Source organism: Amblyomma maculatum, chromosome 10 (genome assembly GCF_055883805.1).
Source record: "Amblyomma maculatum isolate TAMU_Amacu chromosome 10, ASM5588380v1, whole genome shotgun sequence".
Classification (NCBI taxonomy): domain Eukaryota; kingdom Metazoa; phylum Arthropoda; class Arachnida; order Ixodida; family Ixodidae; genus Amblyomma; species Amblyomma maculatum.
In genome coordinates this window covers 24,779,430-24,797,131 of record NC_139353.1, presented here as the reverse complement: position 1 = coordinate 24,797,131, position 17,702 = coordinate 24,779,430, and the positions used below count along the sequence as shown (strand labels likewise).

At 44.8% G+C, this 17,702-nt stretch overlaps 2 protein-coding genes across 2 annotated transcripts; one reads left to right on the top strand and one right to left on the bottom strand.

Annotated features, from left to right (window-relative positions):
* The first annotated feature begins 149 nt into the window (after window positions 1–149).
* Window positions 150–1,957, top strand: CysRS-m (cysteine--tRNA ligase-like protein, mitochondrial). The gene has a single exon (XM_084582268.1). The coding sequence runs from the start codon at window positions 284–286 to the stop codon at window positions 1,946–1,948; it is 1,665 nt and encodes a 554-aa protein (XP_084438394.1). The 5' UTR covers window positions 150–283; the 3' UTR covers window positions 1,949–1,957.
* On the bottom strand, window positions 1,955–16,027 carry LOC146175904 (U5 small nuclear ribonucleoprotein 40 kDa protein-like). The gene is made up of 9 exons (XM_084582269.1): window positions 15,735–16,027; window positions 15,028–15,157; window positions 14,853–14,946; window positions 12,806–12,971; window positions 9,295–9,417; window positions 7,854–7,974; window positions 6,964–7,046; window positions 5,696–5,861; window positions 1,955–2,033 (listed from the first exon to the last, which is right to left on the bottom strand). Exons 1-9 carry the CDS (start codon window positions 15,852–15,854, stop codon window positions 1,981–1,983), a joined length of 1,056 nt encoding a protein of 351 aa, XP_084438395.1. The 5' UTR covers window positions 15,855–16,027; the 3' UTR covers window positions 1,955–1,980.
* Window positions 16,028–17,702: the final 1,675 nt, after the last annotated feature.

Sequence of the window (17,702 nt, the reverse complement as noted above, 5' to 3'; positions counted from 1 at the left end):
ATTTTAATTTTATTTTACTTTTTAAAGTTTCCTTTCGTCAAATTAGAGCACAAATATGATAAGTTTTATAAAGTTCAGTTGCGAAGTGTGTGCAGGTGCGCCAAGCCTCTAGCACATGTCTAGCATCCCGTAGGCCGGTGCATGCCGATTGCCGGCGAAATTGGTGCGGCTGCTTCCTCACGCTTAATGTAGTTCTACATAACTATAGTGCCTATGTCACCGTGCATCACGTTTTTGTTTATGTTCTCAGTGTAGAGTGCCTGCCCCAACTTTGCGCTGGCAAATGTCGCTACGAAGCATGGCGCTCGCTTGCAGACGGCTTTTCTCCAGTCGTTTCCAACAGCCCGGTGTTTTCGTTTACTTGGAACGTTTCGGGCTCTGCCATGCGTCTAGCCCGCCCGGCTCGCCTCTTCAGGGCCTGGACACCGGAATACTGCTTTACGATCCAATTACTCGAGACAAGAGGCCGTTCGTGCTCGAATCCGGGCGCGTTGTGAAATGGTACTCGTGCGGTCCCACCGTGTACGATTCAACCCACGTTGGCCACGCCTGTTCCTACGTCCGGATGGACATCGTGAGACGGATCCTGAGCAGATTCTATGACCTGGATGTGATACTGCTTATGGGCATTACGGACGTAGACGACAAAATAATTAACCGCGCCCGTGATCTGGGCGTCGCATTCGAGACACACGCCCGAAAGTACGAACGAGAGTTCTGCGAGGACTTGGAAAACCTTGGCGTTTTGCCCCCCACGCTTTTCATGCGCGTTAGTGAACACATTGACGCCGTTGTCGCGTTTTGCTCCGTGCTTAAAGACAAGGGATTCGCGTACGCCGCACCGGACGGATCCCTCTACTTTGAGCTGGCCAAGTGCCCTCAGTACGCCGTGTTCCGTACTCCAGGAAGTGTTAGTGACGATCCCGAAGCTATGAAAACTGCTGGCAAGAAAGACGCACGCGACTTTGCTCTGTGGAAAGGTGCGAAACCGGGCGAGCCCCGCTGGGATTCTCCGTGGGGGCCTGGGAGACCCGGTTGGCACGTCGAGTGTTCTGCTATGGCAAGCACCATTTTCGGCTCGTCTATCGACCTCCACACAGGGGGTAGGGACCTCGCTTTCCCGCACCACGAAAATGAACTCGCTCAAAGTCGGTGTTACCACAGCGTGTCCAAGTGGGTAAACCATTGGCTTCACACCGGGCAGGTGCATGTATGTGGCCCCGATGGCAAGCCAACGAAAATGGCAAAGTCGCTGGGCAACGCCATGCCCTTGCGAGAGTTCCTTAGTAATCACTCGGCCAGTGTTTTTCGAATGTTCTGCCTGCAAAAGAACTACAAAGCGGACGTGCTTCTTTCATCAGACCTGCTTCGAGGTGCTGAAAGCTCTTTACAGGCTCTGAACGGTTTCTGTGCAAATGCCAAATCATACATCCGCGGTCAGATACCCACAGCGCAGATAGAAGCACAAGATTTATACAGCGTTCTGGAACAAACAAGGTCAAATATACAAGGTGCGTTTGCTGATGACCTAGACTACTCCACAGCTGTGTCATCTGTCCAACACCTTGCTTCACAAACCAATGCAAAGCTTCAAGCACCATCAAAAGATGTTAAGCATGGTCACAATGATACCGGCAGAGCTGCAGTAGCTGCCTGCCTCGAATTTGTCACCGGCTTCTTTCGCAATTTGGGATTAGAGTTGGCTTCTGCTCAGACACATGGTGTTGCAGCTTCTTCGTCAACGTTGGCTCGAGTGCTGGACGATGCAGTGGCATTCAGGGCAACCGTGCGAGCTCATGCCTTGGAGTCGAAGGACAAAGTGCTCTTACAAGCTTGTGATGCTTTAAGAAGCCAGCTGGAGGGTGAAGGTGTGAAAATCAGAGACAGGAAAACAAACTCCACGTGGGAGTTTGCAGTAGGCGCACCCACAGAAATAAAAAGCAGATGACGCATGTTTTTAAGATGTCTTTAATGAGTGTTTCACTTGTCGATTTCTCCGAGGTAAACTTGCTTGTCGCTTGCAACAGATAGTACTGCAAGAGAAAACAAAGGACTTGTTAAAACTTGATCCACAACGTGGCATGCTATCATGACACAGAATTTGCCTGTCAAAAGAACACTACCCATTTGTCAACCCTCATTTAGAGGGATGATGACTACATTTATATTGTAAATGGCTCTTGAAATGCCATTATACTTGGGCAGCCCGCCGATTGTGATAATAAATGCCGCTTTTTCGTGCATTAACAGCAATTGTCTAGTAGCTCCGACCTGTGAAATCTATGGTGAGAAGGCTGCACACGACAAATATTACATCCTCATTCAGCAACTTGCTTTTTTTTTACTGAACACGGCGCTCCACAGCAGCTGCTCTAGAATGCAGTTCTGCTGGATATGAGAGCTGTCCGATGATGAATTTTTTCCGAGGCTCCATTCTGAAAGGGCAAATCATCCTGCACGGATGGTTGCCTATAGTATATAACAAGGCTTATCCGTTCCACTTGACAAACATTTCAACAGTGTGTCTTGGCTTTCATTGGTCTAACCTGGATTCAGAACCACAGTGTTGGTGAGGCTCAACAAGCGTTCTAAACTATGCCTAATAGCAGTCGCCAGGTTTGTACTGTGGCATTTGTAGCTGGCCAAGATACATGCCCACGTGGTTGGTTTGTGAGTCGTAGCAAATGGCTCCTCATCACTGAAAGAGAACTGTTTGCTAAGCCGCGAACCTGTCATGCTGTCACCACACTGCCCTCGGTATGTTAAAACTTTGTGCGACGCAATTATGCCAGGAACATGAGTGCATTCTTTGTTATGCGTGTTCTGCTCTGCGGTTGCCAGTGCTCTTTCAGTGACACAGAAGCGGCGCTCACAACCTGCAAATCACACAGTACTCCTTTATCTTGCTAGGCTGCAGCATCCATGGGTGTAGCTTTTGACCAAGTGATCTTGAGCCTGGTGACTGCCACCAGGCGTCATACATGCAGTTCGGCGTACCCACCAGACGACTCTGTAATGAGGTACAACTCAAGAAAAAGCGGCAGGTGCCTTTAAAATGCGGTGGCTCGATGAATAGATGTGCCGACCAACGGGGACAACGAGTGCCTTTATTTCATGACGCGACGGCGGCGCCACCAGCGAAAGCCTGGTTCGTGACTGTTGCCTCTCAGCCAAGCATGGCTCAAAGCTACTCACTTCACTCTTTTCAAGTGCAAATGAGTTTATTTGCGAAGAAGGTGTATTACGAGACTTAGAAAGAGACATGAACATGTCACAGCTGCAGGACAGTCGAGTTTAAAGCAATTTGTTACGTTCAGCTCGTTTTTATGTTCCCTACTTTTGATGTGATCCGCTAATTCTGAGTTGGTGGAAGTTTTCCAAGGTCCACCAAACCGTTTACTTGCCCGAAGTGACTGACCGTCATATTCTCGGCTAGGACTGAAGGTTCGTTCGAATGTTGTGAAGGCAGTGTGCCCCGGAGTTCGACGTACAGACGATGTCATACCACTAGAAGTCTTCTACATCCGAATGAGAAAGGTCAAAGACGAGAGGCAAGGCGTGCTCATATGTGAAGTGATTCCCCTATCACATAAATAAAGCTGAAACCACAGAGTAAACTACTATGTGCAAAAGCCATGTCTTTACTTTCAAGCCGAATCTAAACGCAGCCATGCAGATTGATCGTGTAACTCCAGGTTTAACCACAAGCTAAATCAGCTAATTTTTTTTCCTTGTGCAGGTGCTCATACAGCCATTCCCTCTTCATCTGCATAATCAAGCACTCAAGTAGCCAATCACACTGGCAATTAAAGCCATTCATGCTTCTCCGCTTTGAAGCATTAAAACACGCCATGACTTGTGACTGTTTTCTTGGCAAAGTTTCTATTCTTGACATGAGCGTGCTGCCTTCTAAGTTTGAGTTCTTCATTCGCATCTGCTCTAGTTTTCTCTCAAGGGTGACCATCTTTCGCTTGAGTACCTTGGAGTTTGCGGCTACATGCTTTCTCTTCTGTTTACAGCCCTTTGACATCTGATCTTTGTTCTTTTGTATGACAGCTGGTTCAGGAGCAGCATTTGTGTGTGTCGGAAATGCAAACAGGAGTCGCCTTCAGTTGGAGCAATGCAGATGCATTTGGAGCTGAATTTTGTGCTTCCGTGGGTTCTGATGTTCTTAGATTTCACGAGGAGGCTGTCTAGTTTCAATGCCCTGACATGGCACCATAGCATCAAAATCGGCTAAGAGGTCATCAACCTGTTCACAGGCTTCCAAGTCTAGTTTCTGTGTTACGACGCCTTGCACAGACATGGTGATTCGGATTTTCGACACACAGTGCTCCAGAAGTATTACTTTCACCAGAACGATACTCTATCCACTTTTTCTGCACGTTGAAAACAAAGTGACACTTCAGTGACAGAAGTAGACGTGCCACTTTCATGTGAGCTTGAAGCAACTGGCTCATCTGCTGTTGTCTCATACTGGTCGTGGCTGTCCTCTCTGGATGCCTTGCTTGGGCGTCAGCCTGTCGAATTGTTGGTATTTCGTTTAGCTGGCACATTTCTTGATAGATAAACAGAAGCATCGGGCAGGAGAGAAGGCACGGCATCATTTATCAATCGCGGGTGTGACTACGGGAAGCAAACAACATTGCCTTCTCTGATATATATTTGTAGTCTCGTTTGATAAACTGTTTGTCGAAATGGCGCTCACACACAACGAAGTGTGGCTGCAACTTCTTGTCGGCACGATGGAGAGCAAGCTCCAACCTTTTTGAACAGTTCAGGATCCCACGGCGCAGAAAACAGTGTAATTTTCGGCCCCTTTCTTGTTGACTTGTAGCCAAATTTGTAGAATGATGCGAAACAAGTTGCGTCTTTTTTTGTCTTCGTTCTGATGATTTCTCGCAGGAAGCGCAGTGCCTACTTTGCTACGGCACTGGCATGTGAACTATATGACAGACGGCAAAAAAAGATAACCGTTGTGTCGTCTTTCAATGCCAGACCGCAAAGGCGTAAGTGTCAAATACTATTTCGTGTAATAGCATGTGGAACAAACAATGTTCTTAAACAAAACTGAGGATAGTAAAACATGCAACGCGATTGCGACAAGTAGCAGGTGATCCGTCAGTGAGCGCCGGACGGAGAATAGCAGCGCCAATTATGTCGTCATGAAGCAGAGGCGCATGGAACTACGCTTTGTGCCTTGCCGGTTGGCACACTTACTCATCTAAGCACCATACTTTGAAGGATGCTCTCCTACCAATGGCATTAAGCCAATTTTCAGGAAGCCGCAGTTAATATGAATAAGCCGTAGTGAGCCCCCTTTCAACTGCTATACTCTACGTTATCATGGTCTGCGCTGTCTTGACACTTGGTGATGTGATAAGCTGCAGTCAGGTCTTTTCAGCGGGAAAAAGCCACTTTTTTCTTGAGTTGTATCCATCAATAAACAAGTGTGATTGACTCTGTACACAGTGAAACAGCATGCTATACACAACTGCAGTATGGTCATTCCCGTGATAAAGTGGGCAAAAAAAAAAAGAAAGATTGGGGTTGAGGCACGCATGACTTTAGATACTTGGAGAACACAGGAAGCACTCCAACGAACACAAAGACAACAAGAAATTTGGTTTAAGAATTCCTGTTCTATACTGCACATTGTATACTGCTACCCCTAACAGTGACAAAGGTCACTTACCAATAGGCTCTTTGGGATGAAACTGGACGTCGTTGACAGAGCCATTGTGCCCTGGCAGTTTGTACAACAGACGTCGGCTGGTGGTGTCCCAGATGTGTACATAGCGATCGGCTGAACCGGCTGTAACCTTGCTGCCGTCTGAGGACCAAGCACATCGCAGCAGGTTCTGAAAGATGGTAAGCAGGAAACAAGATGGGCATTCATCAACACATGCTGAAGGCATGAAACTTTGCACCAGATAAAACACAGTGGCACTAGCTTTCAGTCCTCATTGCATCAAGTCAACATATTTTTCATGACAGTCACAAGACTCAAATCTGTGCAATATACCAAAAGTGAAATTACAGACCTGTGAGCAAAGATAGTGGGCACTGTTTTAACGTTTACCTACGACTGCTCCAGGTTAATTATGATGTCAGTGGTATTCACAGGATAATTTGCTCTTATACACACAACCTGAGCAGCAAAGAGCGATGTTGACAGTTGGTGCAGAAATGCAGTTAGAAAGGAACGGCGGCTTTAGCTTATGAGAGCACTTTCATAACTCTCAATCAGTAATAAGCAAACAAAAAAAGCTGTATTCAAAACTTACTGCGAAATAAACAAATGTCTTGACTATTTGTGTGTTACCAGAAAGCTTCCATCTTATCTGGGTAGTAAGAGTGAGGTCACGCTGCTGATGCGATCAATGCACTTGGTGTATACACATTGAGTCCCCTGGAAATTTTCCGGACTCCTCTCCATCTTCAGAAGTTCATTATACAGTGCTGCAATGTTCGACATATCTTAAGGACACTACTGCAAAAAAATATATATTTGCACTGTAGATTTAAAAATTATGCAAGGCATTTTTAAGTGATGCTACAAGGTACAGCCATTTCCGACTTGAAATATGTCTTTGCATTCAGTTAACATCAAAGTGATTATAAGTGCAACATGCTCAGACATCCGCACTACACAACAGTTTTGGTCAGGAAGTGTAAGCTGGTGTCTGTAGAGTAGATATGCAAATTACTGTGCCAGTGACATCAGCTTGCATGTCAACCACGAAGGATTTGACAACCACCATTTGCTGACGCACTTCAGTGCAATGTGTCCATAACAGCCTTGGTCCAAAGATGCAACAATGTTGGAAACAGTCACTGTGCAACCTAAGGAATATATATTAGTCACACAGTCTATCGTCCCCAACCAAGCAGAGGCTCTCAGCTTGTCACAGCTCCACGCATAGATATAGCAAAAAGAGGACAGCATGAAACAAAGCGTACCTTCTCAAAATTGTGCACATGTCCCTGGAGGATCTTGACACATCGCTCTTGTGGGGCAAAAGGACGAACATCCCATATTCTTACTGCAAGAAAAAGGTTGCCAGGCTTCAATAGATGCCTTGTAAATGAAACATTGGCTGTCTGACACAAAATGGCCACCATGCTACTCGGTCAGCTAACACAATCATACATAAAGCACAACACTGCTCAAGGGCAGAATTTCCACGTAGCAGAAGTTAATAAACAAAAATTAGAATGCCAGTGTTACAAGTGTCTAGAGCTATGAAAACCTTAGCTGTATTTTAATGTGACATCATCAGCACACTCATGGTAGAACTGTGTCTATGTAATATACAATGCAGGCCGCCCATTTACACCACCAACCAGAACTATTTAGCATCGCTCGGATGCCCATATGTATGAATAGAATTCAATTTCTGCCAACACATTTATCTCAAATTCTTCAACTTCAATTTTCAAAGCATGCAGAATGTTCACAAACAAATTCGAATGCCTGAAATTTTGGCACCTTGGATGTAGCTTATGAGACATAAGCCAAGGACTATCAATGAGATGTATTATCCATCAATAAGTTAACGAATATGCAATTACCATGACACTTTTGAGGAGCCAACGTAACAGCATGTCATGTCATGTCAGAGGAAGCGTTCATAGATCACACCAGTTAAACCAGCAACAAAATAAAGCTGGTGTGCTGGTAGCGTGACAGGCGGTCGGGAGCACCACTGCATGGTCTTTTATCTCGCAGAGTTATATTGTTACAAGCACACTGCCCGTGTAGCCTTTCCCTTCATTGCGAAGAAAACATGTCATGGAGCATAGGGAGGGGTGCGCGCCTAACTGGCTGCCGCCACCACTTGAGCACTAACATGTGTTGTCCATGGAGTTTGAAAGGATGTATGAGCCATCAGGGCTGAGCGAGAGGCCGGTGATCGTGTCGAGGTGACCCACCATCTTGTACAGCACGGCATTCTTCCTCATGTCCCAGACCTGTGGACACATAAACAGCGAGATCAGTAACTCAACTAAAACAAAGAAAGAAAGGAGCCAAGTCATTAAAAAAAATATAGAGAGAGACAAGCCAAAGCAAGTGACAAAAATTAAAGGCACTAAAAATGAACGAATGTTAAGACTAATCTGCTGACAATGCACATGCCAAGGCAGGTAAACGGATCACTACCGTCTTTTCGAAATTCAACGCGAGTTGAAAAATTGTGTCCTGCATACAGGGGGCAAGGTAGCACGAACATTTTTGCTTTTGCTCGGTTATAGTAAAGTGCGTCTGGCTACGGCGACGACTTCCCACAAAATGACATCCCCACACATGCGCTACCTAAAATTGCAAGGTAATCGCGTAGACTGTACAGTGAAGCATCATCGAAACACGTAGGGGCCGCTTTAGGAAGAGGGCCTTCCTGACAGTGTGCACAAAGCAAAACACTTGATGAAACTAGGAAAAAACGTTTTCTCACTTCGGTTTCACCTCGGATCCAGATAAACATCGTGCAGGTGTTTACTAGATAAAATTGCTGTGATGAAAACTGTTTTAGGCAGTTTTTTTCAGGCCCAATCGATTATTTGAGCTTTTGGTCAATCGGACATTTTTAATCGTCCCTCAAAGACCGCATCATTGAAAATTTACTGTATTCAGCATCAATATGACAGCTCTGCCCAGTTCCATGCAGGTTTTTCCTGTATACAAAAAAAAGAAGCTGTATATGAAATCCTGCATACATCTACAGTAGACTTTTCACTAGGGCATACTCTTCTGTGCAATTCTAGTCTGATTTTATTTGAAAATACCATGTGCATTCTAAACTAATTGAAAATTTTTTTTACTATTTTTTATAATTTCAGGATATTTTTCGCTGAAATTAGTATGTTCGTTTCAATATTCAAAGGCATTTTCTTTGTCACATTCATATCTGATTTGTATTCGAAAACTTCCAATTTTTGCACACCCTTAAATTTTACCAAAGTTTCAATTCTATAATTTTGCATTTTGAAACAGTTTAACAGCTTTATTGCACTGCAGTTACATCATCGGATTTAGCACTTTTAAAAAATTATTGTGACAAGTGCAAAAATGTGATTGCATCAACAAAGTATAATTTTTTTTAAATAAGGGTATTAATATTGATTTTGAATGCAACAGCAACATTCCTTTTTGACAAACTGGTCTCTTCATTAGGCCAGTCCAAACCATGAAGTATTGTACCTGTATTACAGCGATACCAACAAGCTGCTGGTAAACCATCCCACCACTGAGAAAGTTGAAAAGCAAGAACAGAAGTCAGCTACACTTTTCACCTTGATTTGGTTGTCGATTCCAGCTGAGAGCACCTGCTCGGCTGTGTCGTTGAAGGAGACTGCCGTGATCTGGTAGCTCTCCTGATAGCTGTGTGCTGGGGTGCGCTTCCGTGTGTCCCAGAGCTAGAACAGGCACAAATATGAAACTTAAAAAAAAAGAAAAACCACCCTCCCCTGGTATGAGAGAGCAGTAATTATAGCTGACTAACCCGCAAAACCACCTGAACGACTGAGTCCACTCCGAGAAACACCTCAGGAGACCATGACCATCAATACTCACACTCCTTTCCAAATCGGCAGCCCTTGTCAAAAATATACAGTCCAAGGGGTTAGTTGCACAGCAAGGCACCCCGGCACTGCTGGAGCAAGGAAAAACTGAAGCTGGCCTGTACTAACCGATCATTGCACTACAATAATAATGGCACTACTTCTAATGAAAACAGCTGCTTTCAAATGCCAGAAAAGGCCAATAAATGAAGCATGGGTGTTGCCCTAGCATGCTGAATTCACAGTGTCGACAGCTTCACGAATACCAGCGTCTAAGCTAAATTGCTATTGAATCAAGACAGTGATCACAGAACCTTTTTCGTTGTAGACATCATGAGCTCTGAATCGAGCGACAGAAAAACCTTGACATAAAATATTCTCAGCAATGAACGAAACTTTTGAAGTCAGACAAAGCTACACATATCCAGGAACACCTACAAATTTATTTTTATCAAGTATAAGAAAACCAAGGACCTGCTGCCCTTAGCTTTTACAGGGATACTCAGAAGAAACTGAAGTTGACTGGCATCAATAGATTACTACAATGTAATAACAAAAATGCTCTCACTGACCAAAGGTGCTACATTTATAAGGGCTAGAGTTTTTGTAATCTTTTTTAATTCCGTATACATTTAGATCTAAAACGCAGTGTATCTTTTTGCAAACACCCCGCCACAGTGGTTAGGGTGCTCGAATACTGTTTCCAAGGATGCGAGAGTGCATCCTGGCTGCAGTGGTCATTTTTCGATGGAAGCGAAAAGCAAGGCGCCTATGTGCTGCGCGATGCTAGTGCATATTAAAGAACCTCAGGTTGTCGAAATTTCCACAGCCCTCCTCTACGGCATCTCTCATAGCCTGAGCTGCTTTGGGACGTTAACTCTCATAAACGGAAACCATAACCTCTTTGCGAATATTGCTTTCTAAGAGAGAGCTACGTATTGCTTTTTGTTTTGGTGATGTAATGCAGCATCCCAGTAAAGTCAAAACGACCTTAAAGTATATCTTGGCCATATCTTTCCCACCCCAGAACAAGCAGTCAAGCTAGCAGTAAGAATGCACAAATGGTCGTGAATACAGCTGTACTTGCAGAAGGAAATGATAACACCATTTAAAAAGCTGCAGAAGCTAAATGATGCAAGCATCAGATGAAAGCACAAATTGAAGCTTACACCTAGAGACTGATGGTCACATCATTGTTGACGGAGAGGGAAGCGCATACACGGTCCGCGTGCTGACTGAAGCAACAGAATTGTCACTGAACCACTGCAGTTTACAGAACACAACATGTCTGCACGACGCTTACGTATGATGCTTATAGAAATCTGCTAAATCAGTTCACTGCTCTGAATGGGTGATGACAGTGAACATCACTATGCTAATGGATGATGCCTAGCGAGGAGTGAAGCCTCTCTGTCTGTAGAAGCGTGTAAGGTAGTGGCAATGCCTGAAAACACACAACTGCATTGCTTGATATAATGGCAACACCTTTCACCATGCCCATGAGCTCTACTGTGTTGTTTTCTGCTCTCAGTGAGTGTAACCCTTACTCTATAGCCAGCAAGCTGTGGTGCGCATGTCAGGGTCGTTAAACTTTTCGGTCAGATTCAATTTTCCTGAATTGATTTAGGCTCCCTTTTACAGGCATCTCAGTTAGAAGTGAAAAATCTTACCTCAAGACGAAAAGATCACAAAAAAGAAATCGAGGCGCCACTAGCAGTGACTTATTTACCAAGTAAACTATGGAGCACTGACAACACTTCTTTAACGCTGATTCCAGAGGCTAAGCTACCAGCCATTCACACCAAGATGGTTTGGTTTGGTTTGTGGTCCCAAAGCGATTCAGGCTATGAGAGATGCCATAATGGAGGACTCCGGAAATTTCGACCCCCTGGGGATCTTTAACGTGCACTGACATCACATAGCACAGGAGCGGCTTGCTTTTCGCCTCCATCGAAAAGCTGCTGCCGAGGCTGAGATTCGATCCCGCATCCTTGGGAATGGTAGTCAAGCGCTGTAACCACTGAGCCACCCCGGCGGGGTACATCAAGATGGCAATCATGGAATTGTACTCTGTGTAGATGTCGCAGGTTAGAACTGAGTGGTGGAAAAATGATTAAAGGTGATTCCCTTCATAATAAATGCGTCTCTCATCACTGCTGAAAGATATCACAAAAGCAAGAGACAGAATCGATTTTTACTATGGCATCTGAATGTGATCATCCCCAGTGTCTTTTAAGCTATGAAATGGCGATGGCTAGAGGTCCTCTCACTGAGATTTAGAATGCTAACAATGCAAAAAAAAAAAAAAAAAAAAATAATAATAATAATAAATAAAAAACACCACATGGAGAAACACAGAGGCAAACACAAAAGGCTGCATACACCCGACAAAAAGTCGTACCTTAGGGCTAAGGCACACCTAGACATGTTATGTCGCCAACACCCCTTAGTTATAGCAAGCCTCTAATAAAGCTACCATAGTAAAAGGAGAGATTTTCTGTAAATGCGCTGATATGTTCTTTGTATGTAGTAGTTCAATAAGGTTCAATGAGAGGAAAGTAACACTAAACCAACGTGAAGTGTTGCTTTTATTTCGTTACCAGAAAATGTAAAAAGGTATAAAAAATTAGACAAAAATGTCCATACAAGGAAATCTGTTGAAAACCTAGCACTTTGAAAAGTGGCACTTAGTTTTAGCTTGGCAACAGAGATGCAGACTCTGTGGACGCAGTCGAGGCCAAGAAGAGGCGTTTGGAGTTTTGGTGGCTGCGAGTTGCGGTGAGACCCTGCTCTAACTGCTGTGACTATTTCCTTTTGCGTTCCTTTTTCGCCATGCCTTTAGTATTTTTGAGCTGATCCGGCAACCCGTTAAAAAGGGTGGGACACCATCACTACCAACACTACAATCATAACATTCTTAAAGTTCACAAACACCTAAAGCATCAGCAGGATTGTTGTCAAGCTAATGTGTAAAGTGGCAAAAACGTAAGCTTTTCTTTTTTTGAAGGTTTCCTCTCTCTCCTATGCTACAGCATAAATTTTATATCAGCACAACTAATCAAAAATCAGACAAAAAATTTTGGATAACAAGATAAGGATGACGCCAAGTATAAACTGCATGGTTCAAAACTATTTTGAGAAGCTATACAAGATGCTATGTGATGATGAGAAATTAAGAGCAATGCCACAGGGGCACACCAATCTGTTCCTCTAAGACTGATGTACGGGGGAGAATAGATCCTACCTTGATGGTGCTGTCATCGCTGCCGCTGCAGATGAGCTGCGGCCCCCTGCGGGCAGGGTGGCAGGCATTGACGTACAAGGTGTGACCCCTGAGCCGCTTGATTCTCACGCCGACATGGGTGTCCCAGATGCCGAGAGTCTTGTCTGTGGACGCCGTGAACAGTAGGCTGCATCGACAAACACAGCTCTGTATTGCACCAACACCACTGTTATGTTTCACATGAGATTTGTCCAGCCAGTAGAGAAAAGTCACAGCTGGATGCACTACCCGTTTCCAGAAACAGGAGTTGCAGCCGCTAGATCACTTGTGCCCCACAAAGAACTTAATGGCAAACATGTGAAAGCAGCATGTCGTGCATCTGATTTCTTCATAGTACGTTCAAGCTTGTCAATTGCCACACTGGAAACTGATGGAAATTAATGGCTGGAGCTTCACAAGAAATCCGCATATTATTCGGCAAATTTTGATTTCTACACAGAGCAGTGGCATCGCTCTAAGCCAGAAGGCTTCCTATGCTGGTGGTCAGACAAGAACGCGCTTGCTAAGAATCTGTTATGAGTCATACGACCAATCATTTACATGTTCATGCACCTTCTCCCAGAGGAGTCAGCATGTGAAAGGGTGATGCTTTGTATGTCAGTAACCAGTGTCACATGATTTTTTGGTAAGTTTGTTTCCCCTCCACCGAATGCTCATTTCCCCTCCACCGAATGCTGATGCTCAGGAGTCCGATTCTCGAAATTTGCCTTCACTTGTCAGCACCATGTTAGTCAGTTATATGAGGTTTTATGGCGCAAGAGCAACTATGGCTATATTGCGCCAAACACAAGGTTAGATGATTTGTCATGTGAAGTGCTTAAGAGTTATGGTTCTATATTCAATTTTAAACATTGTCTTTCTTAAGAAATGTACAAACTAGAGAGAAATCGACGAATGCTTGTTCCCCTACAAGCAGTGCAGGATGAAATGGAATGTGTTACTGGCTCTCAAAAGTGTCAGCCAGAGTTATGTACTTCAAACTTGTGGTGCGAGACTGCGAATTTAGGACGCTGCTTTCCGCGTTGCAATCAAAATGATAGGACGCTGAAAATTGATGTTTCATCACTGGTATTTGCTGTGCTCTACTGGTCTTGCAAATTACTTTTCAAGGCCACTTCATTTTGACGTTAACACAAAAAGTGGCTCCCTAGAGTGGCGGTCTCGAACCAGAAACTGAAAGATTTTGAGAGCCCATCAGAGAGGCAACATGGCACTGACAAAAGAATTCTGAGAATCAGGCCCTAGCACATAAAAGTGCGTATACTGTCCTGTAGAGAGAGCTCATATTTTCATTCCTGTCAAGAGAATAAACCATTAAGTTTTGCATGCTTGGCCGATCTACACCTCAGCGGCCACCTCCAAATGTTCGAGTTTCAATAACAGTCTCTGGTCAACCCGCTGCAGGCCCGCCGTGAGCCCGTGCAGAAGCTTGAGCGCCACCACCTTTGTTATAACTGCAAATTATAGTTTTAAAGTCTCGAACTGCTGGCTTCGGACGGGTTAAAGTCCTCTGGGAATCCTTAACATGCCTGACATCGCAATGCACACGAGTGTCTTTTGCATTCTGTCTCCACTGAAACATGACCACTAGAGTCGGGATTAAGTCCACGTCTTCCAGCTCAGTAGCCAAACACCCAACCAGAGTGGCAGGTTTTCAACTTATATGGACAACAATCTACACACACATTTTTTCCAAATTTCAACATAAAATACTAAAAGAGAAAGCTCAATAGCTTGGCAGCAAGGTGTTGGGAAAGCATGACCACGCAAACATTCGACATGGAGCCAGCACTTGCTACAGTACTGATTTATGATCACATTTTCACAAAAAAATTAGTTTTGTGCCTTTGTTCACCATGCTAAACCCCCTCTCTCATAGAACAGCTCTGATTGATGTACTTTATATTCTGCCTGAAATCTGAAACACTCAGAAGCATAACTGGCGGTACCTGGTGATTCTAATCTGGAAAAGTCATGTACTATCAAGAATTGCACGTTCCCAACTCACCTGCCATCTGTGGAGAAGTGCATGTCCAGTATGGCACCTGTGTGGCCGGTGAGGACTCCGAAATTCTCGCATTCGCCCAACGTGTTCCAAAAAACTGCAACCGTTGAAGAGACAAAATGACAAAATCAATACTTAAACACATAGTTCTGATGCCTCCTAAAAAGTGGATGCTTACAGATCTGCCTGTCGAAACCAGCCGTCGCCAGGTACGTGCCGTCTGGGTGAAACTTGCCGCAATATATTTCTCCCAAGTGCCCCGTCAGAAGCATGATGGGTGCCTCCAAACTTGACGTGCGATTAATGTCCTGAAAAGCAAGAAGACAGCTGCTCTGAGAAAACGGAGTTTCTGACGTCCGATCTGGATGAAAAACCACGACTGCTGCTAGAGTTCTACTCCAAATTTAGGCTTTACTGACACTGAAATTTCGGCCAGACGCACCTCAACTCGATGCCAAATGCTTCCTTTAGGTTTCGATCAAACTAGCACCGGTATTTGCCGTCATAATACGCACGATGGTATATTTCTGCTAAGTTTTGTCAGAACTTTGTTAGATAGGTGGCGTTATGACCAATGTCTGTGGTCCTTTAACAAGCAGTAATGTTTGTTTATATGTTTGAAATTAATTTAATCTACTTAAGTTGTCTGCAGATGCAGCAGCACAAGTCCTAAGGATCCGAAAGCAGTGAGAGATTGTCTTTCATGATTTCGGCAATGCACAGTAAATGTTTGAATAACACGCAGAATGCGATCGTCGAAACAAAAAGGCGGCTACTTGTGGCTACTTCGCACTCAACTTCATGTTCCCTATTCCGATAATTCAGGTCCACGAAGCGAACAAAGCAGGCCATGACGGCAGATAGACAAATAAATGTGTCACTTACAGCTAGCTGCAGCCGTTTGTTATGATCGCTAGCTGAGACGAGATCATTCCGAGGCTTCTTTGCAGGAACTAGCGCTCCTTCGTTCGTCTTTCTCTTTTCTTGAGCCGAATAGTAAGCCATACTTGCTGAACACACCCACAAGGCTTATCCAATAGTTCTTGTCATGCACGGTTGATTAGCCAAACTGAGAATTCAGCGGATAATTTGAAAGAACCGTGACACCGGTCCCGTACACGCTCAAAGCGCTTCAAGAAAGCCGACAACGCGCGACTTCGGATCGCAGAGTCGTCGACTACGAATGGCTACTTTTAGATTTTCTCTTCCTCTTATAATGTGGCTCCCTCTACGCGGGATGAAGCTAGCTGCTAGCACATGTTCTTCAGAGTAAGCGCTCGCGCTAGGTTTCGCTGGAGGTTTTCAGCATATATTTTTATCGCAATATGTTATTTTTACATTATGACTTGCTGCCAAAACATCAAGTGTGAATGTTGATAAGGAGATGCAGTTCAATGGTTTCGGTTATTAACCCTCAGACATCCGCCGCGCAAGACGTTGGCATAGTTTTCTTCGCCAATGCGATCGCCCCATCGTGGGCGTATAAAGCAGGATAACCCGGAAATAACACTCAGGGTCAACTGTAACGTTATATCAACAGTGGCAAGCATTAAAGTTCTGGGATTAAGAATTAAGGCTAACGGCATGGAACTCGGAAACTACAGAGGCTAGACGCTAGCACCAGTCAAAGTTGTAGACTCCTGAAGCGGATCGCAAACAAACATGCGGGCATGAAAGAAGCTAACCTCCTTAGGCTAGTCTAGTCTTTCATAATCAGTAGGATAGTCTATGTGGCGCCATATTTACGGCTTCACAAGGCAGAAAAGGAGAAACTTGACGCTCCCATTCGTAAAGGGATCAAATCGGCACTAGGTTTACCACCCAATACATCGACAAACAAGATTTTGAGACGGGGTTTCCAGTATACCCTTGAAGAGCTCATTGAGGCTGCAACGACCTCACAATACCAGAGACTGTCGCGCAGTCGTACTGGTCGGAGCATTTGGAGAAACTAGGCTATGAGCCGCAAGCATGCTCCAGAAGTACAGACAAGGTTCCTAGACTGGTTAGGAACAAATTAAAAATACCTCCGCTTCCCAAAAACATGCACCCCGTCTACCATGAGAGCCAGAGGAGTGACAGAGCAGCAGCGCTGCAAGCCCGTTTTGAGGGCAGACAGGACGTCGTACAGATGCCGCACAATGTGCGGACGGTATGAGGCGTACGTGTTTCAGTAACAACTAGAGAAAACGGCGGCTCGGTAGTTTGCTGCAGCACCCGACACTCGACCGCAACGGAGGCGGAAGAGGTGGCCATTGCGCTAGCTCTAACCCAACAACAGGTCAAAATTATAGTTATACAGACTCCAAATCAGCAATTAGAAACTTTGACGCGGGCCGCATTTCGGCCATAGCAGCAAGAGTGTTGGCCAGTGGTCCACCACCGGCAGAGCAGGTCGCGCTCATTTGGGCACCGGCGCACCAGGCGTTGAAGGGGAACGAGAAAGTGCACGTACTGGCCCGATGATAGCTACATTCCGGGATCCTGCAGTGACAACTTATGCGCAACCCCGTACCCCTTGCGCGATGTGGAGCCCCTACAGTTCGATGATGACCTTAATACCTACCAAGATATCCTAAATCATTACAAATTAGGCAGATGAATATTTCTAAGAGCCTGTAAGCCACTCACTAAAACAGATGAGGAAATGTGGCGTAACCTACAAACTGGAGTATTCCTGAACCCCCAGCTTTACAGCAAGTGGCACCTAGACATTTTTAGTCCCAGGTGCAAACATTGCGATCGCATAGCGGACATGATCCACATGATATGGAAGTGTCCTAGATTTGGAGAACCTGACAGAACAGATGAGTTCTGGGAGGCACTACTTCTCTACTTCTAAAGGGCAAAGTG

Coding starts and splice junctions, on each gene's coding strand:
- CysRS-m (XM_084582268.1), top strand. CDS start 284: ATGTCGCTACGAAGCATGGCGCTCGCTTGCAGACGGCTTTTCTCCAGT.
- LOC146175904 (XM_084582269.1), bottom strand. CDS start 15,854: ATGGCTTACTATTCGGCTCAAGAAAAGAGAAAGACGAACGAAGGAGCG. Junction 7,975..9,294: donor GAATCGACAACCAAATCAAG/GTGAAAAGTGTA, acceptor ATGTGTCCACAG/GTCTGGGACATGAGGAAGAA. Junction 7,047..7,853: donor AAACTCCATGGACAACACAT/GTTAGTGCTCAA, acceptor TTTTTCTTGCAG/TAAGAATATGGGATGTTCGT.